Here is a 24,937-nt window from a genome sequence, read left to right as displayed (position 1 = left end):
GTCTTTCTTTGGTTGATGTCATGGAGGGTGAAGTATGCTTCAAAAGTCTGAGAAGTTGATTGATTCGGAATGCAAGAAAAAAAAAAATCTCATGACTGTTCATTTTTGCTGGTGCCCGCTGTCTGCATAAAAAGGCTTTTTCAGATTGGCCTCTGCTTTTCCAGAGAATGTCAGCTGTGGTGGCATTTTTAGCTGTGACATTTTCCCCACTCAGAATATTTTCTTAGTCCATTATACTCCGTGTACCATCTGCCACACAATAGTCACACGCTGCCAAGAAGCTTGGCCACAGTCCGCTTTATTCAGTGGACGAGCCCCGATTGCTTCGCCTGGCACAACGTGAGCCACCGCACAGCACGGCATCCGATCCCAACTGCTTGTGCCACGGTTGCCTAGGGGTACAACACTCCACCACAGTCCCAGAGGCAGCTGTGACCACCGATTAGTTCCAACACAGAACACTCGTGCTTCCATTCAACTTCTGTGAAGAGAGGAGGGAGCGACCACTCCGTAGGTCCTCGGGATGCCTTTTGTTCCCAGTTTCACGCTGGGAACGTGGCAGAAAGGAAGGGGCTGTGAGGCTGGGAGCTGAGCAAAGCACTGCACATCCAGGATACAAATTGTTCGAGTCATTCTGCTGTTCTGCCTGGTGCTAGGGAGTGCTGGAGGCGTGGGGAGCAGGAAGGCTGGAGTTGTGGTGTTGTCTCTAGCTGTGTATTTCACACAGCCTCAGAAAGTACGTGCCAGGATGGTCCAACCTGTTGAAAAAAGGGCAGGTGTCAATTTCAGTACCCCTCTTGTGGGCTGTATGGCTGTTGGTTCTGAGCACCTGGCTCGGTGCAAGCACTGTAGAAAGCGAGCATCCAGTCTCATCCTTCTCCCTTCTGAGTTGGCCATGGCACCTCTAAGCCCCAGGCAGTGACACAGAAACACCAACAGAAACACCACAGTCCACTCAACATCCCTGCTCTGCTGCTCTTTCAGCATCTACTGAAAAGAGATGCCAAGGCTGAACACAATCTTGACCTAAATGGGGAAACTTCACAGTCCCATGGCTCAGTGACACCCCAGCAGCCTGTGTGAACCAGAAAGGGCAGAAGACTTCTTGTTGTGCCCAGCTACACCAGTACACTCTCAGCTGGCACTGGGTCTGCTGCTCTCTCAACCTGTGCAGACTCATTAATGTTGACATGACAATGACACATTTTGATCACTGGCTATTTAGAGAGAAAATGGTAGGCCAGATACTTTTACACTGTGGAAATGTGGACAAGCTTGGTGGACTGGGAAGGAAGAGTAATGTGCTGGGACTCCAGTACCACACTATTAATAATAATTGTAAACCCCTGTTGCGGTTCCCCCTCATTGCCCAAAGTAACCTTTTCTTGAAATGCCTCAAGACCCAAACCTATGGGATGCTGTGGTCCCTTCATGGAAGTCAGTCAGTGTCTTGTAGGGTCAGGCCCTTGGCAATACATAAGAAGGCTCTGAGCAAGAAAGACTTAATAGGTAGGCACACTGCTTGGAGAGTGGCGCTGCCTGTGGGACAGAGTCCTTTGTGACACTTCTCCCAGGCTGAACACACCAGTTAGTCCCACTCACCACTGCCCTCGTTAGCAGGAAAAAGCAGCTCTCAGTCTGCTCCATTTCTGCCTGTCATCACGTTGCTGGATCTAGGATACAGCCTCTGTGCTTTGCTTGGTGACAGGTTTCACTCCAAGAAGCCTTTCCATGGAGCTCCTCATTTTGGGGTTGGCAGATCACACTCACTTGTGCAAAAAGCAGGGGTAAGCTAGTCCTAAACAAAAAAAAGGGAAAGTGTAAGAACGAAGGAAAGGAGCTGCATTTCTACAAATTGGTTTCTGCACTGGCAGATAATTAACATTTACACTAATTCAAATATTTAATATCCAAAAGGATTACTGTTGCATAAAATGCAGTTGAGGCAGTTTTACATGTAGCTTATTAATACTGTCTTGGTAATGGATTATACTAAAACACACAATGTTTAAAGTGAGATATAAAGCCAGCAAGTTGTAAATGTAATTTTGTTCTATTCTTCCTCTTCCCTTTGAAACGAGGTGGGCTTGCTGGAGACAAAATGAGGATTACTAGAGAAGGAAAGACTGTAAAATGGCAAACTAAACTACAGCCCAGTTCACAGAGTAACTAATGAGAAAGAACAGCCTTGCTGGTCATGTGCATCTTATGCAGCTCAGCTTGAACAGCTGCTCAAGTGGAGAGCAACTCAGCTATAAAATAAAAGATGTGGGACAAAACCAGAAGCAGTTCATATAAACAGAAATTGGTCTAATATTTGAGGAGTTAAAAAAAACATTGAATTAAGGCACTGCATTTTGAAATCCATATCTTAAGTCACTGCAGTTTCTAAGGCAACAGTTTAGTGAGACTCAAATTAAACAGAAACAAACTGCAAGTTGTCAGTGCAACAAATTATTGCCTCATGGGTAGAGGCAATTAGGATCCCAGCTGTCACTAACAGTAATAGTATTTCACCTTAGTCTCCCTCACATTGTGCTAAGAACGTTCCCCCTAAATAATAAGTATCTCTGAGATGCAACATTATTTTCTTTTAAAAAACTTTTGGTTTCTTTCTTCAAGATACAAGAGCTATTTAAGTAGACAAAAAGATGACTTAATTGCATATAAGACTCTAGCTGTCTTATCTATAGTTAATCATTCCCAGCTCTTCCTACCACTGTGTTAAAAGACTATTTAGTGCCAGGGCTAAAAGGAAGGTAGCGCTGGTTAGTGGCTAGTGCCCTCTTGTGAACAAAATCCCAAACACCCTGCTTCACCCTTTTTAGTCAAACCGTACCTGTGCAGCAGGGTAGAGGAAAAAAAAAAAATCAAACTTTTGACCAAATAAGTAACTTCATTATAAGAGTTCGACATCCAGGCATAAAAACCTGAGATTAAGCCTCCAGCCAGGCCAGATAAGAGCTTGACAAAGTAGAGACAGTCTAGAGAGAAGGAAGTTATTTTACAGTACAGCTGATAGCAGAAGCTATTCCTTTTTCACTGCATTGCAAACAATACCTAATGTTACCCTTATTCAATAAATACACATCATGTCAGCTGCAGACTTTGCTCACCAGCACTGACATACACTTCTCTTCCTTTTTTAAGTCAGTTTCTTTTTTGAAACCATGTTTCTTCTGCGCCCGGGCTTCAAACAGCAGTGGAAAAAAAAGACTGCACTAAAATTTTTTAATATAAAGGGATTTATGCTATAAATCCAGCAGGCTGCCAAACACAGGGATCACTAACTCTCCAGCCTCCCTATGGAGTGGGTTGGATTTGCTCTGTTCTGAGCAGGAACAAACCAGAAAAACAGGAGAGATCAGGCAATAACATAGGAATAACATAGGAATATTTTTATTATAGTATCTGCTTCTGGCACCGTGCAATTGTAACTGAAACACTTCTGCTTCCAAAAAAATATTTATTTTGCATCCCTTATCAAGGCACTTTTATATCTTTTTCTCTCCTCACCCCCCAGTCTCATGGATTTTGAGTACCCACTTCATCAGTTTTTATGATCAGGATTGACAGGATCAGTGGATCCTCTTTTCCCAACATCAAGGGTCAGCATGGGGAGGGATACATTAGATCTCCCATCTTAAAGTATGATTCCTTTTGCTATCGAGGAGTTGCTCTCAGGGAAGTCAGATGAAGTCTTCCTGTTGACTTTGACAGAAGAATCAGCAGCCTTTTACCATGGCCATTTCCCATCCGGGAAAGTACTTCTCTGTGTTGCCCTTTTACACAATTCTTTCCTTTTCTAAGGATGCATTGAGGTTACCTCTTCATCTCCTAGACTTTGAAAAACTTGATGGTTGTAGCAGGAGAAAAAAATAGGAAGACTAAGAACTCACACTGAGAGCAGCTACTGGCTTCCAATGTACTTTTTTTTTTTCCACTCCAAGCTCGTTCTCTCCTCCCTACTGGACAGAAAGTGAGAAGCAAGGCTTGAAATCACCAGGACTCCAACAGTAGGGTTGGGAATGGCACAAGTGTGGTTCAAAGTGCAGTGACAAGACATTGAGAAACCATGTTTTTCTTCATCACATCTAGTATAATATCTCTCATTAACAGAGGATCTGCTCTGCAGCAAGATGGCTTGTTACTTAGGTATTGAAAAAAGATATGGGAAACAATTTCTTCAGTCTTGTTTTCACGGTAATTTAAAGTAGGGAAAATATTAATCTCCTTGTCGTGTCACAAACAGGATAATGCCCTTTCTTCCTTTTCTTACCCATCTTGCGTAATTGAATGGCTAGAGCACCCAGAACAATGTTGTCCCATTCCTGGGTCTCCAGACATTGCCACAACAAGCATGCAGTGAACATCTTTAAAGTGATTTGTTCAAAAGAATCCTCTTCAGAAGAGCCCGTATCTTAAACTTGATATGTGGGCTCCATTCACCCTGGTTACAGAGACTCTCCTGTAGTGCTGTACAATCTACCATTTGAGCACTTTATATGTCTTTCCACCTCCTACAATATTCAACACATTCACCAAAAAATCAAGAGCAATAAAAACTTAGCTAAAGTATGGATATAAGATGTTAAAGGCTCCAGGAAATGACAAATCAAGTGACAAAAGGAAATTTCACATACTGTACTCACACCTTACTCATATTTATGACTCATACTTGTATTTATGACCGTTGTCAACAGTAACATATTTCCAACTCTCTACAGGGCTACATGAAACAAAACCATACCATCACAGCAACAGACAGTCACACTGCCGCTACCTGTGCTGCAAAAGTATTTGAGTATCCTGGGGGCAAAGTCTGGCATTGCACATCTTTTGTATTTAAAAACAAATAATGCCACTGTTGCAGCTACAGTTTTAATTGCAGGCTTTTTGAGCATGCCAGGCACATTCTAGCTCCTCTAAATTTTTGAAAGTTTTTTTTTAAAAAAAGGGTATAATCTTTGGATTTTTATTGCAGCAGTACAAAATGCTGCCTGTCATTGCCTTTCCCACCAAACAACAGGGTAGCCTGGCTCATGAACAAACCGCGTTGCTGCCAGCATTGACAAAGCAGTCTTGCTCCTTCAATTCATGAGTTGCTCACAAGAAGCTTTACTTTTCCAGAAGTACTAATCCATCTTAAGATCTGTTAGAACTGCAAAATCATTCTATCTTACTAAACTACTGCTGGTGACCAAATCAGACGAAGAGCTCCCATAAGAAGTTGTTTGTATGAATAAAGTATAAGCTGTGCATTATGGAATGATGGTAAAAGCTCTCAGTACCAGTTGACAAGCTTACCCTGTCTTCAGTGGGCTCTTCAGAACGACACAGCCCTACTTTAAGAGACACATGCAGTTCACGTTTTGTAGTATTTTTCTTTGCCTTTGAGGTTTGGGTTTTTTGGTTTGGTTTTGGCTTTTTTTTTTTAACTCCGTTTAGTGGCTTGGAAAGGGTCCTTTGAGTTAAAAGGCAGGCTAGTATTTTGTATAGAGGAAAGTATGTTTCTAACAGGAAGACTTTTCCCTATTTCTAAAATACATTCTGGCTCTGCATCAGTTTGATTGTTCCTGTTTACTTCAGAATGGGTTCTTCACTCTTCTGAGTTTTATTCTTATTTCTAACAGGCTTTCTCTTGGCCATCACGTCCCAGCCAAGTACAGATCAAGAATATACAGATGGTTGCTGATCCTTAATTTATTAGCTACTTTCAAAATCAAAATCAAAGCCTGAAACTGTTACTGGAAGTTGATCCAAAGCCAACAAAAGACGTACAGTGTTGGCACACACTGTGGGGCAGAGGGTATGCTACTGTATCAGGTGAAGACTCTAGACCAGAGGTGTCCTACATTTATACAGTCCTAAAATTACATTCAGCCCTTTGAAGGCAAATGCGAGGCTGACGTGGCCCCTGGTGAAAATGAGTTGGACACCCCTAGTCTAGAACATCTGCATATTCAATTTCCAGTAAGTGATTCAAATTCATCCAGACCAGAGGTGACAAATATAATGTTCCCTGGGGCCAGGTCCTAAAGGACATCATAGAGCATCCTCGAAAGCTGAATGTGAAATCTGTGTTTAGGTACTTCAGCCAGCTGGTCACTGCTAAGTCTAAGAAGTTGTACAGGTTTCAGAACTTTCTGACAATAATTCAGAAAAAAGCATGGTGATAGTTTTGTGGCTTCTTCGAAGTATTTTTGTGTTCCTATGAAATTTGCTTTACTAATAAAACGAGCAGAACAGAACATGCGCAGAAAACAACTCTCATTCCCCTGTCTCCTTTCATCCTGCTTTGATTACTCTGGTTTTCGCATCACAGCAACAGGTCTGGTATATTTAAAAGAAACCGGCTTCCGTTAGATAATAAAAATTCCAATTAAATGTAATCTTTCACACGAAAGCTTGAAGTCAAAATTAGAAAAAAAAAAAGACCAAAAAAAGTGTGTTAAAATCCTTAAATTTCAGATGCACAACAATCCCATATGCATGAAGACATCATTACCACAGTGGTGCACAACGACAGGATGAGGGACAACGGGCACAGACTGAAACATGGGAAGTTCCATCTAAACACAAGGAGAAACTTCTTTACTCTGAGGGTGCCAGAGCACTGGATCAGGCTGCCCAGAGAGGCTGTGGAGTCTCCTTCTCTGGAGACATTCAAAATCCACCTGGACACATTTCTGTGTGATCTGCTCTGGGTGAACCTGCTTTAGCAGGTGGGTTGGACTAGATGATCTCCAGAGGTCCCTTCCAACCCCAACTGCTCTGTGATTCTGTGAAGAGCAGCGTCTCTACTATTCAAAATCTACTACAGAAATCCAAGGGTCCAGAGAAGTTGACTGTAGAAAAATACTCAGTAGAGCCTAGACAACAGGCAGGCTGTGATTTGTCTACTCTCTGACTTTCCCCTACAGCTTCCCTCAGTTATTCCCATTCTAAGTTCTCTGGATACTACAAGCAGCAGAAACCTGAGCAGGAGGTGATATGGTGCATCTGGCTTGAACAAGGATAACACAGACACCCCAGAGGGGGAAGTCTAAAACAGCACTGAACTGATGGTAAAGTATAAAGCTTCTTACAAGTCAAGGGAGAAAAAACAAACCTGGATTTATATTTTCAGTCACACAGCTGCCTTTCCAAATCTTTCACTTCACATATTCTACAGGCATGTATTGGTTATATCAGTGTTTTTGGCAAAGACCTTCGAAAGCAACTCAGTTTTCCAAGAATGAGACCTAAGACTTGCTTGAAAAGCGGGTAAATGTTCCCAACTCACAATCATTTAAGTAGAGGTACACAAAATCACTAGTCATTTGGGGAAAAAAAGGAAGGAAAAAAAAAATCACACACTCTTTTCCTTGTGCCCCTGTCTTCCCTGATTTCACAGCAGCGGTATGAATGGTGCACATCAGCCTGGGAAGTGGGACTGAAAAAGTTCTCTAATGGAATATCTTTCCTGGCTAATAGCTTTTATCTTTGCAAGCAATGCCCATGTGTGCCTCCCCACAGTACAGGTTCACCATCTGCCTTTGTTGTAATAAATGAACTCACATTACAAATACAGAGCACAAACATACTCATATCCTGAACCTACTGCACCCAAGGGCCAGCTGTTTTTGCAGAATGTATAACTACTAAATGTTTGCTCCCAAATGTTTGAAATGGCTCACAATCTTCCCTAATAACATGCATAACCAGTGAAAAATTCATCATAGCTACACTGTGGGAGGCAATAACCCATAAACAAAGACTTATTTTCACAAACTCTATCTTAACACTATCTTTCCAATATAAAATTCTGCTTCCCAGATAGTCTTGCACAAATTACTAATATTGCACACAATTAGATATCACCCTTCTGCCTGCTTAGTAACATTAGCCTAGTTTTGGAAAATACAAGCTTTCATTTGCAAAATTCCACGTTTTAGACGAACAACTTATTCAATTGTGTGTCACCCCCGGCCTACGAAATTCAGAAAACTTTTTTTCCCCAGAGGCTTAAAAATAATCTTACCTTTTTTCCTTCAAATACTGATGCTCAGCACTGATATCCTCTCCAAATATATACATACACATCAATTAACTCTTCCAGTAAAACTCATCCTAATTGGTAATTTGTCTCAATATTTTCAGATCTATAAACTATACAACAGATCAAGAAAAAAACATCAGTTAGGCCTATACATGACCTTTCAGATTTCATATACCAGTTTTCTCCTATGAGACCAAGGATGTATGTTTTACAGTTGGCTGCTGATGCTTACAGATGCTAGTTCTAGGTCCTGCTTTTGTAGCACTTGATTTCATAGAAGTGATGCACAATCAACCATGGGAATAGTGTTGTATTAACTGCCTAAATATTCTGCCTTTGGGACCCAAGGAACTGTTCAGTACCTGAAAGATGCACAGAAATAGCCTTTTAGCTATCAAAGGAACCATACAAAACCTGCTGTGGTATCACTGCTTTAAAGTTCAAATAGATTTTTCTCAGTAGCCTGTATTTCCAAGGAAAGAAAGTTTACCCAGGCATACAGTATGTGCACAACACTTGTGGATTTCTGTCTAGTCTCAGCCTGTTGTCAAACACATTGGACAGTATCAACTGAATTTGACAGAATCATAAAGGACATGAAATATCAGAAGCCTCAAAGACATCATATTTCTGTACCTTTAACGAAAATAGCCAACAGACAGACCTTACTCAAGCCCTCACTGAGACACTGCTCCATTAACATGATCCCTTAATAAATGCTGTCTAATTCCAGTAGGAGACATCACGGAATCCCACACTGGAAAGTGACATTTAGGATTCCCTAACCATAAGGAAAAGCTTTAACCAGAGTTCATACTTTATTAAACTTCAGAGAATGTAATCTCGGCACAACAAACCATAAAATAAAATAAAAAAATAAATACATTCGCTTTTCTTAGTCCCGTAACTTCAATAATTACCTGCTTCTATTCTAAATATTGCTCACAACAGAATGATAGCATGAAGTAACTTCCTACTTATGTTTGCCAGAGAGAGCAGCTGGCTCAGCTTAAGGGAAACCAAAGGAAGGTCTTCTACAGACAACTGAGTCAGTCTCAGCAGCCCCTGTGGACTGAAGACAACTTAAAGATTAATCAAGACATTTATTGCAATCACAACATAATAGCTTGTTTGTGCAACATGAGCACGACCCAGTTGCATGTATATTTTTTCCAAGTCCTTTTGACGCTATTTACCCTGATATCCACATCTCCCTGGGGACAGTTCTTCAAGTAAGGATGTCAAGCACGGGTATCCTCAGCGTGAGCTTACCTGAGCTTGGAAAGGCTGAAGGGTTGGGGTGGAGTTTATCCACTTAACTCAGCACTACAACAGCCACATGCACCCCATCAGTTATTATGTCTCACATGATGAGGCAAGGATTTCTTAAAGCTGACTCAACTTCCTCAAACTTTACCACAGTTACAAAAATTTGCAATGATTTAGAGTTCGCAGAAGCAGAGGCACAGAGACAAGATAAAGCTTTCTGGTCATTTACCTCAAAATAACCTCTGCTTTATGACAGCTGTGGCTGAAGGCCTTTCTGACAGGGCCACTAATGCACGCTACTTTACTTTTCAGGTCTGACTGGAAATGAGACCGAATGGGAAACAAAAAAATTAGAACCACTCCATTTAATGTGTTGCTATACAAAAAGTGACAGTAGTTCCTCAAGCAGAAACACACAGAAACACTGGAGCTACAGCTAGAAAAAGATGTATTATTGTTCAGGCAATAGTTAGTTCAGGGTAAAAAGGAAGTCAATGGCTGTCTGCAGCTACAGGGCTGACTCAAATCTTCCAATTCATGTTTTTAATACTTGCCTACATTTCATTTCCTTTTTGGAGATGCTTACTTTCATGCACTTGCCTTCACACATGCTGACAATCATATGCCAAAGTGACGAGGAGCCACTCGAGGGGATCCTTCAGCCTCATTTATGTGCTGTATACTCTAAAAGGACCAAACGTTCAGTCTTGTAAGGGAACGTGGTGTTACAGGGTTCAAGCCCACTAAAAAACTCAACAGAGCTCAGACTACATGCAGTCATTGCAGAACTGCTGTACTAAAGATGAGTATTTGGGAATTTTGGGAAGCCACGAAATGATGATTGCTCAGACTATAATAATGTTATCATTGTTATACCCTTTTAAACATATTTTTTCATTTATTATGAACGTTACTTGAAATTTTTTTCTAGTATGGCAGAAAGTGCTAATGGGTTGCACAGCAGTGGTCAGCAATGCATAAATCCTCAGGATGATACTCTCCATAAAAAAAAAGGAGCTGTCATGTAATAACCTTCCTCAAAGAGTCGTTGGGAGAACTGTGTGGCTTAATTTCTTTTTCCTCTGAAGCCAAAGTTTGATGATACAATAAATCCAGCTTTGGGGCCCATGGTATCAGACCCAAAAAAGCTGCGGTGCCCTGGCGCGAAGCAATGATCTGCTGCAAATGTATTCATAAATATATCAACTGAATAAGACCTCTGGCAGCTCCAGTTTGCTCAAAAAATTATGACTAGTTAACTTTGTAACATTAGGTTTTTCTGCTGGAAAAGTTATTATTTCTTTATCTCCATGCACACGCAGCCAATGTTAAAACTGCTGGGAAAAAAAAAATCATTATCACATCTTATGGCTAGTTTGTTATAAATGGAGGCAAATACTCAGTCTGGTCTATGCCAGATGTGTATGACTGGGTCATCTAGTAACACATAAGTCCAGTGAAATGACAGCCTGAGTCCATCAATCACATACTAATACACACTGCAAGAGATGAAACACCTACTCAGAATAGGGCCACTCTCAAATAAAGCCACAGGTTGCTCAAGTCTATTTCCAAGGATGGAGGTTCCACAACTTCTCTGGACCCTGTCCCAGTGTCTGACCACACCTTACACACAAAAAATTAAAAAATCCTAGTATTTCATTGGAATTTCCCTTGTCGCAACTTGCGCACATTACACAAGATCAGCACAGCCCGTTGCACAAGTCATCGGATGCTTCTGAGCTTCCTCTGCTGCAAAGCAGCTGTTCAAAATCAGGTTCAAGATACAGACATGTTTCTGAGATTATATCATCTAAGAACAAAGAGGTTCTGCAGTGCAAAGCGCCGGGGCTGTTGAAGGGAAAGGATGAAGTTCCTCCAGGCAGTTAAGTCTGTGGCAGGATCTGAGCCACAGCATCAATATGGTGGCTTTTAGTGACAGGAACAGCAAAGACCAACAGCTTTCCTGAGAGTGACAGAAAATAATTAAGACCTCTGGTCAGGAAAGAAGCAGCTGACTAAACCTGATATAAAATAAAGTACTTCTGGCTCACTGATTGCAGTTCCGAATGGGAAACCGACTTGCAAAACTTCAACTAGTTCTGCTCATCAAACGAAGAATATCTGAAATTAATTAGGGATAAAGACAACCTGATCCTCTAACAACTTTCTTCAAGCATGCAATCAGATAAATTAGGATCTTATTTAGAATATAAACATTTGTTTACAGACCTAAATTCTAAGCACTTTTAAAAGATACCATTATTAAAATACCAAAGCAGGTTACATTGTACCACTCACTGAGTCTGTTTCACTCCTGTTTCTGAGAAATTATACTCCGAAGTCCTGCAAGTACTGAAAGCAGAAGAAATACTGTAACTTTAACAGGCCGCAAAAACCGTAAGTGACAGGAAACACAGGATAATTATTTTAAAAATAGTTTTTAATAAAAATGGAAACAACAATTATGATAATAACCAATGAAAACCAGTGCTTAAAATTAACCATATTTAGTGTGCTTTACATGATCCTCCAACAATGCTGCACAGGATTTACTTTGGAAGCAGGAAAACAAATACTCAACAGGTTGTCTGCATCACTAACCCATCTTAAATTTGAAATAGAAAGAGCATTCATATTTCATATCTGATAATGAAAACCAACAAGAGGTACTGGATGCAGTCATATCTGGTTTACCAAAAAGATGAGCACACGTAAGGAAAAATTACGTGCTAGCTTCCATTTCAAAGAGGCAATGCTGTTGCAAATCAGTAAGAACTTATGTCTTGCTGAAAGGCTTTTGAAATTTGCTTTGAAGAAAAACTCTTGGAACACGCAAGTCTTCTTTCCTATTCACTGTTTCGCGCTGCACATATTCATTGACCACTTGCTCATATCCCTCAGCCTTGAAAAGCTGAGACAAGAACTCTGGAAGAGAATTTTAAAAAATAAGATGAAATATTATGCTCAAGCTATTTTAAAAACACTACTCAGCGTTTATATAAGCATATGTTCTTATGTGTTACAGCATGAAGATCACACAGGCCTTCAGATTTCAAGCTGTTCTATGCAGGCAGACTGCTGAATAAAAATCAATACAGATCTCCATTAGAAACATCAACCTAAACAAAAAAACTTGCAAAACTGGGGCTTAAGCTAGTTACTCAGTTTAATTTCCAGAACTTGCCACATCTCTTATTTTTATTGAGCCATGTCATTGTCCTTGTGCCTGACTCCAGTGCATTTTCACTTCATGCAGCTGACCTTTGCTAGCTGAACACATCGCTTATTTCAAATATTTCAAAGGTAATTCAGCCTTGTAGATGCATCTTGGTTGACAGCACGTTGAACATGAGCCAAGAGTGTGCCCTGGCAGCCAAGAGGCCGACCTGGTCCTGAGGAGCATCAAGCACAGCATTGCCAGCCAAGTGAGAGGGGTGATTGTCCTGCTCTGCTCTGTGCTGGTGTGGCCTCACCTGGAGCACTGTGTGCAGTTCTGGGCAACACAGCATGAAAAGGATATAAAGCTACTGGAGAGTGTCCAGAAGAGAGCCATGAAGTTGGTGAAGGGTTTGGAGAAGAAGCCATATGAGGAGCGCCTGAAGTCACTTGGTTTGTTCAGCCTGGAGGAGACTGAGAGGAGACCTCATTGTGGTCTACAGCTTCCTCACAAGGGGAGGAGGGGCAGGCACCAAACTCTTCTCTCTGGTGACCAATGACAGAACCCAAGGGAATGTCAGGAAGATGTGCCAGGGGAGGTTTAGGTTGGACATGAGGAAAAGGTTCTTCACCCAGACGGTGGTGGACACTGGAACAGGCTCCCCAGGAAGGTGTCACGGCCCCAAGCCTGACAGTGTTCAAGGAGCATATGGAGAACGCCCTCAGACACACGGTGTGAACTGTGGGGTTGTAATATGCAGGGACAGGAGTTGGACTCGATGATCCTTGTGGATCCCTTCCAACTCAGGACATTCTATGATCTCTGCTTGAGGAAGAATACCACCCCCCTATGACACCAGACGTTCACACACCATTGCTCAACAGAGAAATGGACAAAATGGCAAAGTGGATATGGTGGTACCAAGCCTCCACTAAGTCCAACTGAAAGTATTTTCCACAAAAAAAAGATTCTTACTCATAGCACATCTCGCAGAATCACAGAATGTTAGGGATTGGAAGGGACCTCGAAAGATCATCTAGTCCAATCCCCCTGCTGGAGCAGGAACACCCAGATGAGGTTACACAGGAAGGTGTCCAGGCAGGTTTTGAATGTCTCCAGAGAAGGAGACTCCACAACCTCCCTGGGCAGCCTGTTCCAGTGCTCTGGCACCCTCACTGAGAAGAAGTTTCTTCTCAAATTTAAATGGAACCTCCTGTGTTCTAGTTTATACCCATTGTCCTTTGTCTTATCATTGGTTGTCACCGAGAAGAGCCTGGCTCCATCCTCGTGACACTCACCCTTTACATATTTATAAACACTAATGAGGTCACCCCTCAATCTCCTCTTTTCCAAGCTAGAGACACCCAGCTCCCTCAGCCTTTCCTCATATGGGAGATGCTCCCTTAGGGAAGGCAGAAATACCTCACAAACAGGGTGACCTATGCAGCAGAGAGGGCTGCTCATGCAATTGACTTGTCATGTTAATTAAAAGTCATCACTTTTCCTTTCCTGCACCTCGTTTCATTTACTCGAGGAGTTAATTTCACAATGAAGTTAAGCCATTCTACACTTGTGCTACATTTTTTTCACTGCTCAGAAGAATGAGCTTGATGAAATGGCTGATCAGGTGGGTACAGGAACCTCAGCCCTAGAAGAGGTGGTGTGCTGCAGAAGGAAGATGAGACCACCCACTTTGGCGGTAGTGCAGGCTTAGATCAATTTAAGCCCATCACAAAGCCATATGCACTGGTCGTAAACACAATGTGTTCGTGTAAAATGGGAGACCCACATCAATGAAATATAAATAAACTGCACTTAATTGTGGACCTATTGCAACCTCATTGTGAGGAAGTTGCACATATTTCATAACACAAAATTACAATCATGCATTCCTCTGCAAATTGAATATTATTTCAAACAGTGGAAGAATAGATTATTTTATTTTCCATGGAAGAAGCTCAGTGTTGTTATCTGAGGCCAAACATATTATAAAAAGCATTGTTCAAATCATCCTGTGCAGCAATTACTTGGTGTACCAGTGTAGTGCTAAACAAATTTTAAAAAGCACGGGTTGCAAACTGTGTGGAAATGATGGGGAGTCATATTTCTAGCAACAAGAAAATTCTCAAGCATTAAGCAATATTTATATGAAAATCAGTGAGAAGAATGAGATCATAATGCTTAAAAATGGGAGCAGAGGTGGTCCATGAGACAATCACGGACCAGCCCCAGGCAAAACGATTGCTAACATGAGTAATACAAAATAAATTCTCTCTTTTTTCTTTCCTTCCTTCTTCTTCTTCTTCTTCCTCCCTACCTCAATTCTTTCCCCAAAGCAAACTTGCATACTAGCAAGGAATTTATCATTCAGAAACAATTCTAACACATAATAAAAATGGGATTTAAAATGCCACAGCTAGGTCAGTCTCTTATTTGTTCCCTTTAGTATCCACTCCCTTTGTAGGATCTAATTGTTCAAACAGAACTAAAGATCACTCAGTAAATAACAGTTCTAGAAATGCTTCAATGAAGCTGTAGCACAGCCTGCATTATTTTAGATTTCATCATTGTCCTATAAAGAATAGAGAGAGCTCAGACAAGATTAATGGTTTTTATATATCAGAAGCAATTAGATAACATGTTATGTCATAAAATATGAATAACATTTACTTGGCTCCAAATTGGTCTCTTCAGTGGCTGTATTTTGCTTTAGACTAAGAACAAAGAGCCCCACAGAAATAAACACACAGCTCTTCTTACACAATGCCCTGTAACTGATAGAGGGAAATGATGGTTCACTGAAGTTTAGCATGAGGAATTGGGAGTTAGAAGATGAGCTATAATCCCAACTCACTGTGAGAGTCTAAGCAAATTCCTGCACATCTCTGTGCTTCAGATTCTCCACCAGTGAACTGCAATAATTACCTTCCTTCCTAAAGCATTATGAGCACTGAACGAAGAACTGTTTAAATACTGTATCATGTGGAAATGTTTTTTGCATTATCTTTACTAAAAAAACCCAGAAGACAGAGTGACCGCGGCTAGTCAGTGCTATCTCAGCAGGATTTGTGCACAAGCTTCTCAGCGCTGTAGTCATGGTTCTGCTTTAGAAGTCACTGACTCCTTCAGTAGATCCTATCTTGCACTCCAGGAAGAGTATTGCAAAAAGAACAGCGCCAAAATAACTGCTTAGCTGCTTCATAAAGATGATCAACTCTGTTACTGAACACTGGTCTTTTCCCATAGATAACGAACCTGAATTAAATTCAGCAAATTCAGAAACTGCTGCTCTCGGAACATTATAGCACATACAAGAAGCTCATAAACAAGAAAGTCCTCCAAAAGTCCTGTCAGTCTAAATATCCTCTTCCTCCCCAAAAAGGACGGCAAATGAAGTACACCATGATTTAACAGTTCATCTGTGTAAAACAAAACTTCCATGGGCTTGTTGGCAATTCCTTCAAGCAAGTTCAAACAGAAGATTCACAGAAAAGAAAGCACTCTACAGTATGTCTTACTCTTACCTTCAGTAAAAAAATATGATCTTGTCCCATCTTGTCTAACATAAAAGTTTTCTCCAAGTTTGCTGCCAGATTTAAATCTGAGCATTGCGTGATCATATAGTCCATAGTCTCTGAACAAGACACACTTGCCTGGTTTTAATACCTGTCACATAATACACATATGCTTTAATAAGCCAAATGGAATTAGTCATATGTATATTTATTTATTTGTATACATATACAGACACATACACATATAACTAAGACAATGTATCCTAACACATTCAATACAAAAGTGATTTATATATTTAATTAATTCCTTGTGCAACGAAAATGTTGTCTATAAACTGGATTGTCCACTCTTAAAAATGCTTCCCCATGAGGAGTAGATTACAAATAGTTTTAAGATACCTGTGTGAGTGCTGATCAGCTAAACGAGCTTTTTGCAACACTCTTCAAACACAGAGGAAAGAAGAAAATATACAGTTTAACAATAAAAATTGAGTTCTAACAGGGCATTTTCTTTGTTGGGTAGTATACAGTCTAGCATCTGACTTTGCTTGATGATTAACAATAAAATTTAGAATACCATGACATTTCTTTTTTCATGTGAGAAAGAAAAATGTTGCAATGTAATAAGAAAAAAGTAACAATTTCAGGAAAACGTGTTGAGGGTTTGTTTTGTTTTTTAATTGCTCTTTGGTAAAGAAAACAAGCAATAAAGAGTTTGAAATTTAGAAATACATGGCCAATGGCCATGCTGACTTTAGGCATTTGATGCACACAACTTTCCTACCTCATCAAGTACCAGCTGTATTTGTTAGAGGAGAAAAAGAGTACTTGCCACTTGCAAATTTATGCAGAAACCTACAAGTGAGTTAAATGAGCCAGGCATCTCCACAGATAAAACAGTAATTAGCCTTTAATGTGCATGAGCTAAGAATGAATCCTGACTTCGGAAAACAGCTGGAAATATACCCAAAAAAATCTAACATTTCCTTTCAAACTACTAATGATAAAACAAACAGGATATCTGATAATACAACCCCCCAAATACACACATATGTATAAATAAAAATATGTTGACTATTTCCCTCAGGGAAATTCAGAACAATCACAATTCAGATTGTTTAAACCACCCTCTGGATGGGCTTGTCCTGGTCTATCAACTAACAAAGGCAGCCCAGGGAGATGAGTCTCTCTAGGTTAATGTTGATCTCTGAACACCCCACTTCCAAATCACCACAGCTCAAGCGTGTTTAATAATAACAATAACATCCTAACTGCAAGTCACTGTATCTTCGAAAGTCAATTTTGGTTCACTGTCATTCACTTCTTATCAATACAGACATCTCTGCGATCCACGAACATTATTTGTGGCATACAACGTAGGAGCCCAAGTCACAGGTTCAAAATATCTTGTTATGTTGATGGTATGCATTAGGGCAGAATCCAAACAACCACACAATACCAAGAGAGAAAAAAAAAACCCCAAAAAACATTGTAAGACATATTTTAGTCCCTTAAACTAGATGAACTAACTAAATACATCCATGGAATTTAGTATTAGAGATCACCATTGCAAGAGGGGTTATTTTCTCAGGGGGAAAAAAAAAAAAAGTACTTTCAAGCTAAAAAGAAGGTACGTGCTTTAAAGGCTGCAAAATAAACTGGTTTTACCTTGTAAATGTTCTTCAAGACAAGATGCATTTTGTCAGGATGAATGGCAGAAAGCACAAATATAAGCATGACGACATCCACAGAATCTGCTGGTATATATTCTAGAAGATCATCTTTGGTAAGGTCACACTGGAATACTTTACATCTTTCAGTACTGTATAAGGCATTTTTCTAGAGAAATTAAAAGAGTACGCTTTCAATGAAAATTAGCAGCATTTGTTATTGGAAAAAGTAAAGAAGTTGTAAAACTAACAAGTAGAGCAACACAAAACATGGTGGCAAAAGAACATTAACTTCCAACAGGTGACTAAAGCAATCAGAAATTCTTTGCTGCATACTAAATAGGGAAACTACAACTACTAGAATAGTCTATTCTCTGGAATTTGAGAAGGAATGTGTGTTAAGACAGTTCAGAAAACATTTCAGTTTTATCCCTGTTTCTACTCTTTAAAAATAAATATTATTAAAAGAAATTCTGTATTACAGGGTGATCAAAGCACAGCTCTTGAGCTACAAATAGACTGGAAAGAGTTCAGGTTCATGTCACGTAACCTGCAGCTGGGCTGTTCTACCCCACGGTTTTGCTGGGTAAAAGGAAACCTGGTCATGGCAAGAAATAAGTTCAGCAAAAGCTGTGACGGCACACGCCACTAATTCATCCAAAATCCAGGGTAGACACTCAGCCCAAACTCATCTTGCACTGCAGATGTGGCACCCGGGGGAGCTGCTGTCCTCTCGTGTTTGCCACATGTATTTCTTCCCATCTTTCCCATGAGATCTGCAGTATGTGTCTTGTGGTTCTTGGTCACAAATGTCCCACGAGGGAATACTTTCAAATAACAGATATATAGAATTTTACCGGTGATTACAAACTTAATAAATGAGGAGACTCTTAAAGGCCAAAGCCCCTACCAGCCTTCCTGGAAGACCTAACTTTGGACTGCAGTACCGCTTATCTATGAGTAAGTATAAACATACCTATTTCTAATCAGGATACAAATTTCCTTAACAATAACATTCATGGCCCTGTTTCCAAGATTCTCCTCAGGACTCCCTCTGCCCCACAAATATCAAGGGCAAGCTTCCATCCCAAACACATTTTGCTTGTACTGCACAGCCAGCAGAGACACAGCGGCGTTCCCAAAAAACCAGAGTCTTCACAAATCATTCAAGTAAAGTAATATACACATACTACCATAATGATAGAATTTGATGCTGAAAAACTAAGTCTTGAGCAATGATTCACCTTCTTGCATAGGAGCTCCACTGAAATGGATCAGTCTCCATTTTTTGGCAAAAGCTGTTCTACCCTTCTTACAAAAAGGAAGGCAAGAGAAGTCTGTTGTTCCAGTCACTTGTAATTTCAGAAGCTTCAAAAGACACTCTAAAGGAAGTTTCAAACATCACACCAACCTTCACATACTCAACAGCTCTAGGAGAGAAATCACAGGCATATGCAAAAATATTCAGATCTTCTTCTAAGAGTGGAAACAAGCAGTTCCCAACCCCGCAGCCTGCTTCCAGAATGGTCAGTTTCTGATCTGCAAACTGGGGAGGAAGAAATCCAAGATAAAGCACATCATTTTTGTTTTCCTCATGATATGACCAGAGACACTGTTCTATCAGCATTTTAAAAGCTACAATGAATTTTAGTTACCATTGATTCGAAAACTGAAGTGGGTATCCATTGGATAATCTGACACCACAAAACACAAATCTTCATTTCTGCAAAATTACAAATCTTTTTGGAATATATTAATATTTCTTTAGTCATCTACCTCTTAAGTAACTAACAGATTGTTGTACCGTTTCTGTCTTGTCTTTCATTCAGCTGTAATGAACAGATGCCTCTGGCTATCCCCCTTAATAACATTTTGCAATTAACCTGTAATTCTGGATGCTTCTAGTGCTCTGAAGTCCACTAACTTGCATCTGAAAATGTCACATCGCATAGAGACAAGTTGTTTATTTAGGACACAAAACGAATATTTCAGATTTCATTCTTAGTACCCAGTACGGGTCAGTTATAAACTGAAACCAAACTGATGCATCTGATTCTGAGGAGGTATCTTTGATATTAAGAGAGACTACATGGGGCACTGCAAACTTAGCATGCGACAGCTCTTACCCTAACGGCTTTGTTAGATCTATTATTAAATCATTTGGAAACAAACAATCCCATGTTTTACAGAGGAAGTGTATAAATCTCACCTCCCGACACGCTTTCAGCTCTTCAAACTCTCTGGTTGTCCAATGCCTGTCTTTGAAGAAGTTGGTGCTGTTTCTTTTGTAAAATAGATCCCAGTTCTTCTGTGCCTCTTTCTCCAGCTTGAGTTGTTTGAACTCAGACACCAAAACCTGATCTTTTGCCAATCTCTCGGCTTCTTCTGGGCTAAGGATTCTTGCACTATGGCCTTTTTTTTGGAAAGCACCATCTTCAGTAGATGTTGTTATTATATTTAAGCAATTGGCTGATGAGTTTTCTTGGAACATTCTAGATTCTTTCACACAAATAAGAATGCCAAAGACTCAAGGGTGATTTTTTTTTCTTTAGTGTATGTTCCCATCACTTAACTCAGGCAAAATAACCGAAGATCTAGAAGTCAAAGAAAAAATGAGGAAGAGTTACAGAGTGTACTTATTACAATTTTATGGTGATCTGTCCTACCTGATGAACTGCAAAGTCACCAGATTTCTCTTAATTTCAGAAATCTTCCACCCAAACTCACAACTGCATATGACATCACACTGATGTCAAAGTTAAAGAAGACACTTAACAGAGTCTGCTAGTCCTCCCTCTGCATCCTAGAAAGCTGCCTAACAAGAGGAAGATGATGCAGGTCTAACATTATTTTCACTAAAACTGACTTTGAAAGGAAAGCAAGAGCTTTGTTTCTTGTTAACCGCAGTTAGAACACCTCAGAAAAATCATAACTGAAAAACAGGTGACACTTAAAAGTCCCACTGAAGTTGATGAAACAAACTGTATTCATGTTAGGTTTTCTCCTTCCTGCCCTCATCTCTATGGGAAAACACTGGTGAGAACCACGAGCATTTATAAGACCACATCACCCAAACGAGAGCAAAAAAACAGCACTGTGGCCAAAATGCCCATAGCCGGCCTGTGTCAGCATCCCTTCCACTGCCTCCTCCTGGGGATCCACCTCACTTTTAACAGTCACGGGTAGTTTTATTTTCAGAAGTGAACAAAATCAGAGCAATGAGGGGTTCTGCGTACGCTGGAAGGGATCCAAATCTTTACTCTGATGTTAATCTAGTTCTGACCCCAGCCTTACCATACACATCCAGATCCTGGATGACGGCACAGGAGAATTAAATCCTGCATGGCCCAGGAACTCCCAGGGAAGCCGAGGCAGCCGAAACGTGCCACTCGCGTATGTCAGCGCTCAGACCCAGGCACTGGTGTCATTTTACCAAAATGGAAATGAGAAAAACCCAATATCCACCTTAAAGCATGAAAAGGGTAGTGCTTCACTTACGTATTTTATCTTACGTGATGCAAATAGAAACGTAAAATGCAAACGTGTGCAAATGAAATAAAGAACTGTCAAAATTTTCTCCAGCTTTGTGGGAGGCAGACACTCGCTTTTACCTTCAAAAACAATGGAAAAGGTCACGGACCCGAGGGTCCCTTGAAAGAAAGTCTCCTCGAGAAGAGCATATCCTCAAAAAAGCTGAATCTGCAAAAGTTCTAATATGTGCCCGGCGCACTGCAAAAAGATCAACGTTTATATTTCTTGATAGGACAAGCTAGGAAAAAAAAAAAAAATCCAAGCTAGTCCTTTTACTGACGCATTTGCGCTCAGAAAACGCTGTGGTGGGTTGCTGGCACAGCGTGTGTTTAGGCTAAAGAGCCTTTTACAGGTGTTTAATCCACCCCTGAGACCGCGAACAGCTCACACCTCGGCGCCAGCCCCCAGGGAAACCACCTCCCCACCCAGGGCTGTCCCCTCAGCGGGGCCGCGGCCGCCACCGCCGCACCGAACCCCACGGCAGGGGAGGCCCCTCCGGCCCGGCCCTCCCGAGGGCGGGAAGCGCCGGGTGCCGCCTCCCCTCTGAGAGACGCCCCTCCGGGGACCCGCGCCCCCTCCGCCGGGACAGCAGCCCCTGCTCGGCCCGGCGCCCCCGCCTCGCTGTACCTGCCGCCGCTGTCGCTGTCACCGCCGCCGGCCCCGGAGCAGTTTCCCGGCTGCACTCGGCCCCCGGAAGGGCAGCGGGCGGCAGCGCACGGAGGAGAGGAAGGGACCGGGAGGGGAGGGGACGGGACAGGACGGGCCGGGGCCGGGGACATGAACGGCTCGGCGAACTCGCTGCTGGACAAGGAGGAGCACCCGCTGCAGCTGGGCGAGAGCTTCGAGCGGCGGCCCAAGGCCTCTTTCCACACCATCCGCTGTGAGCGCCACCCCCTCTCCCCCACGGCCGCCCCTTCTTTCCCCCCATCTCCTCCCGCTCCCCGCGTCCCGTCCTCCTGCCTCCTGCCTCACCCCCCTCCCGCGGGCGACCCCCTTCCCCTCGCACCCCTTCCCGCCGGCCGGCCCCGGGGCGGGGGGCAGCACCCCCGCCATCCTCACCGGGGTTTCCTCGCGGGGTCCCGCGGCGGCTTCGGACTCGTTCGGGGCCGTCCCGTCCCGTCTCGTCCCCGCCCGCCCGCGGGGGCCCGCAGCCCGCCACGAACAAGCCCCCCCGCCCCTCACCGCCTCCTTCGTGCCGCCGCCCCAGCGCTTCGTCCCGTCGCCTCTCCCACGAGTGCTCTCCCCACAGAGGTGGCCGTCCCCGGCGGGGCAGCGTGGGGGGACAAGGGGAAGGTGGATGCCCGGCGATAGCGCTGGTAGGGAGGAGGTTTGAGCCGGGGAGGACGAACAGATTGTTAAGTTTTTCATAAAACACGCGTGAAAATCGCTTAGGAGCACAGTCAGAGGATCATAGAATGTCCTGAGTTGGAAGGGACCCACAAGGGTCATCGAGCCCAACTCCTGTCCCTGCACAGGACAACCCCACAGTTCACACCGTGTGTCTGAGGGCCTTGTCCAGTCTCTTCTTGAACACTGTCAGGCTTGGGGCTGTGACACCTCCCTGGGGAGCCCGTTCCAGTGTCCAGCACCCTCTGGGGGAAGAACCTTTTCCTGATGTCCAACCTAAACCTCCCCTGGCACATCTTCTTGCCATTAGCGATCCCCTCCGTGAGGGGGTGGCTTGCCATTTTATTTTATTTTATTTTTTTAGTGGCAGTTGGAGGACAGGTCACCGCAGGCCCCAGCTTGGCGGGAGTGCCAAGGAGAGGAGCGCGGCTGGTCAGCAGCCCAGATGCCCGCAGTTTGATTTTTGACTGGGTATTTTTGTGATGAGGCAAGGTGTAACTCAGCAGCCCTGTCCCTGGCTGCCCCAGCACCAGCCAGATGTAATAAGTTGCTTCCCAGTAAAGCGAGCAGTACTGCCTAATTAGTGTAAGAGAAAACCTGAGGAAGGGTCTCAGTAGGGTTATGCAGTTTTTGAATAATTGGAAGAATATGTGGGGGTTTTTTTTAAGACACCAGATATTATTCGAACTGCTCTATTCTAGCACTGAGTACTTTTAATTTCATATTAGAAGATTCTTTTGAACATGAGCTCACTGTATCTCTGTACATGAATTCTGTGGGCAAGAAATTGCTTTTCCGTCCACTAAATGAGTCCAGGATTTGAACTGAGTAGTAAATCACCAACAGTAAATGAAAGTAACACTACGTTTATATTTCAGTAGCTTTCTATTGAGATGGGGAATTCATACAGGTAACAGTAGGATTTTTTTGTTATTGTCGATGGTGCTTAATTCTAAGCCCTGTCTCGGGGCCCGTATTCATACACTACAAGTAAGTAATTTTGGTGATGTTAGTCACCCGAGTGTGACTTGAAAGAACAGCTTTCTAGACTGAGCTGTTACTCCAGCAGATTGCCAATGACTGAGGCAAAGCTATTTTCAATAGTAAACTCTATATAGTGGATTAACACTTAAATTTTGCGTGTATCACCCCTCTGGTTATACATAATTCCACCATGCTAACACATACTATACCATGCCATACCATACAATATATTTGGTACATTTAACTGTTTATACATAACACTGAACAGTTTTATCCAGCGCTAGCATACTAGCAAATCTCCGTTTAAAAATTTAAAATTTTTAAATAGCCCAACTTTCAAATGAATGAGGTTGTTGTCTGATAGTGTATGAATTAAACCCAAGCCATATTCAAATAGAAATACACTGGATTTATAGTATTGAAAGTGCTTCAGTAATCAGTTTCATAAAGGATTGCAAAGTCAAAGCTCTTCAGACTACAGCTGAAGGAATGCAGTTTTATTTTAAGAGAGCTTTCTGTGTGCTGGATTTTCTATCCATGACTTTAAAATGAGATCTCTTCATTTCCTGGTTATAAATTTTTTCTCTAACTGTTGATCTGGAATGATTTATCTGGGATCCAAGCATTATATTGTTTCTGTAATCCTCTTCACACAAGCTACAATAAGAGGATTTGTTAGGCTAAATTTGTTTTGGCCTTCTTAAAATACTTCATTCCTTTCCATAATGTTTATGAAATACTGTGCTGAAAAACTGGTTTATCCTTGGAAAACACATCGTAAAACCATTTGACTTTTGAAAGAAGGACTGTGGTCACATCTGGAGTGACATCTACAGCAAGATTAGCCAAGCATGTACGTGTATTAAGCTAACAAAATGAAAACAATTTGTTGAGTGTTTGTTTAAAGTAACTATATTTTGCTGATACCTAAGAAAGAAGCGCAAGAGTGATATTCCTTTTAATTTAATGACTGCGCTGTTGAAACTCTTGATCCCTCTTTGGCAAGGACACTAGCTCTTGTACAGCTGATTTGTTTTATTTAGCAAGCTTGCACATAAAGTAGGTGGGAAACAATAGCTAGAAATAGATTGCTCAGATGAAAATGAAGGGTATGATTTGGTCTGGCAGTTAAGGCATGAGGACTAAGTCAAGTGTGCCTGATTCTGCTTGTTGTGCTGTCAAAGTAAAACTCAGACGTTAACATCCTCTTAATGAGAATTTATTACAAGTTGGGGGGTTTTTTGTTTGGTTGGTTTTGGTTTTTTTCTGCAAGTGTTCTTTTCATAATGGAATTACATTTGAATTTTGTTCTGAGATATTAATTTCTTAACTAATGCAGTAATTAAAAGCCTTGATCGTGAATATGATTGTACCTCTTCATATCCAGAGATGCTAGAATTGAATGGAGGCTTATTTTAAA

At 41.7% G+C, this 24,937-nt stretch overlaps 2 protein-coding genes across 4 annotated transcripts in view; one reads left to right on the top strand and one right to left on the bottom strand.

Annotated features, from left to right (window-relative positions):
- Positions 1 to 1,725: 1,725 nt before the first annotated feature.
- Positions 1,726 to 21,879, bottom strand: METTL6 (methyltransferase 6, tRNA N3-cytidine). Of its 3 annotated transcripts, none has more exons than XM_065628893.1 (6): positions 21,814 to 21,879; positions 19,865 to 20,249; positions 19,067 to 19,201; positions 17,654 to 17,824; positions 15,995 to 16,136; positions 1,726 to 1,798 (listed from the first exon to the last, which is right to left on the bottom strand). In XM_065628893.1, the coding sequence occupies exons 2-6, from the start codon at positions 20,144 to 20,146 to the stop codon at positions 1,767 to 1,769; spliced, it is 762 nt and encodes a 253-aa protein (XP_065484965.1). In that variant the 5' UTR covers positions 20,147 to 20,249; positions 21,814 to 21,879; the 3' UTR covers positions 1,726 to 1,766. The 3 variants fall into 3 exon arrangements, with proteins under 3 accessions (XP_065484965.1, XP_065484963.1, XP_065484964.1); XM_065628891.1 differs by lacking the exon at positions 1,726 to 1,798 and adding an exon at positions 11,774 to 12,238; XM_065628892.1 differs by lacking the exons at positions 1,726 to 1,798; positions 21,814 to 21,879 and adding exons at positions 11,774 to 12,238; positions 20,950 to 21,028.
- Positions 21,776 to 24,937, top strand: part of EAF1 (ELL associated factor 1) — a 23,371-nt gene continuing 20,209 nt past the window's right edge. The window contains exon 1 of the mRNA XM_065628894.1: positions 21,776 to 22,066. Coding sequence (XP_065484966.1) covers positions 21,964 to 22,066 — 103 coding nt within the window. The 5' untranslated portion in view covers positions 21,776 to 21,963. The remainder of the gene's footprint in view (positions 22,067 to 24,937) is intronic.

The sequence above is a fragment of the Caloenas nicobarica genome, chromosome 2 (genome assembly GCF_036013445.1).
Source record: "Caloenas nicobarica isolate bCalNic1 chromosome 2, bCalNic1.hap1, whole genome shotgun sequence".
In the NCBI taxonomy this organism is placed as follows: Eukaryota; Metazoa; Chordata; class Aves; order Columbiformes; family Columbidae; genus Caloenas; species Caloenas nicobarica.
The sequence above is the reverse complement of the archived record's forward strand: the minus strand, read 5'-3'. Positions and strand labels throughout refer to the sequence as shown.

What these genes read in the sequence shown, in the direction of transcription:
- METTL6 (XM_065628891.1), bottom strand. Translation starts at nt 20,146, where the DNA reads ATGTTCCAAGAAAACTCATCAGCCAATTGCTTAAATATAATAACAACA. An exon ending in GAGCTGTTGAGTATGTGAAG is followed by an intron (nt 17,825 to 19,066) that starts GTTGGTGTGATG and finishes TAATTTCTCTAG; the next exon opens with AAAAATGCCTTATACAGTAC. An exon ending in TCTTGAAGAACATTTACAAG is followed by an intron (nt 16,137 to 17,653) that starts GTAAAACCAGTT and finishes ATTATGTGACAG; the next exon opens with GTATTAAAACCAGGCAAGTG.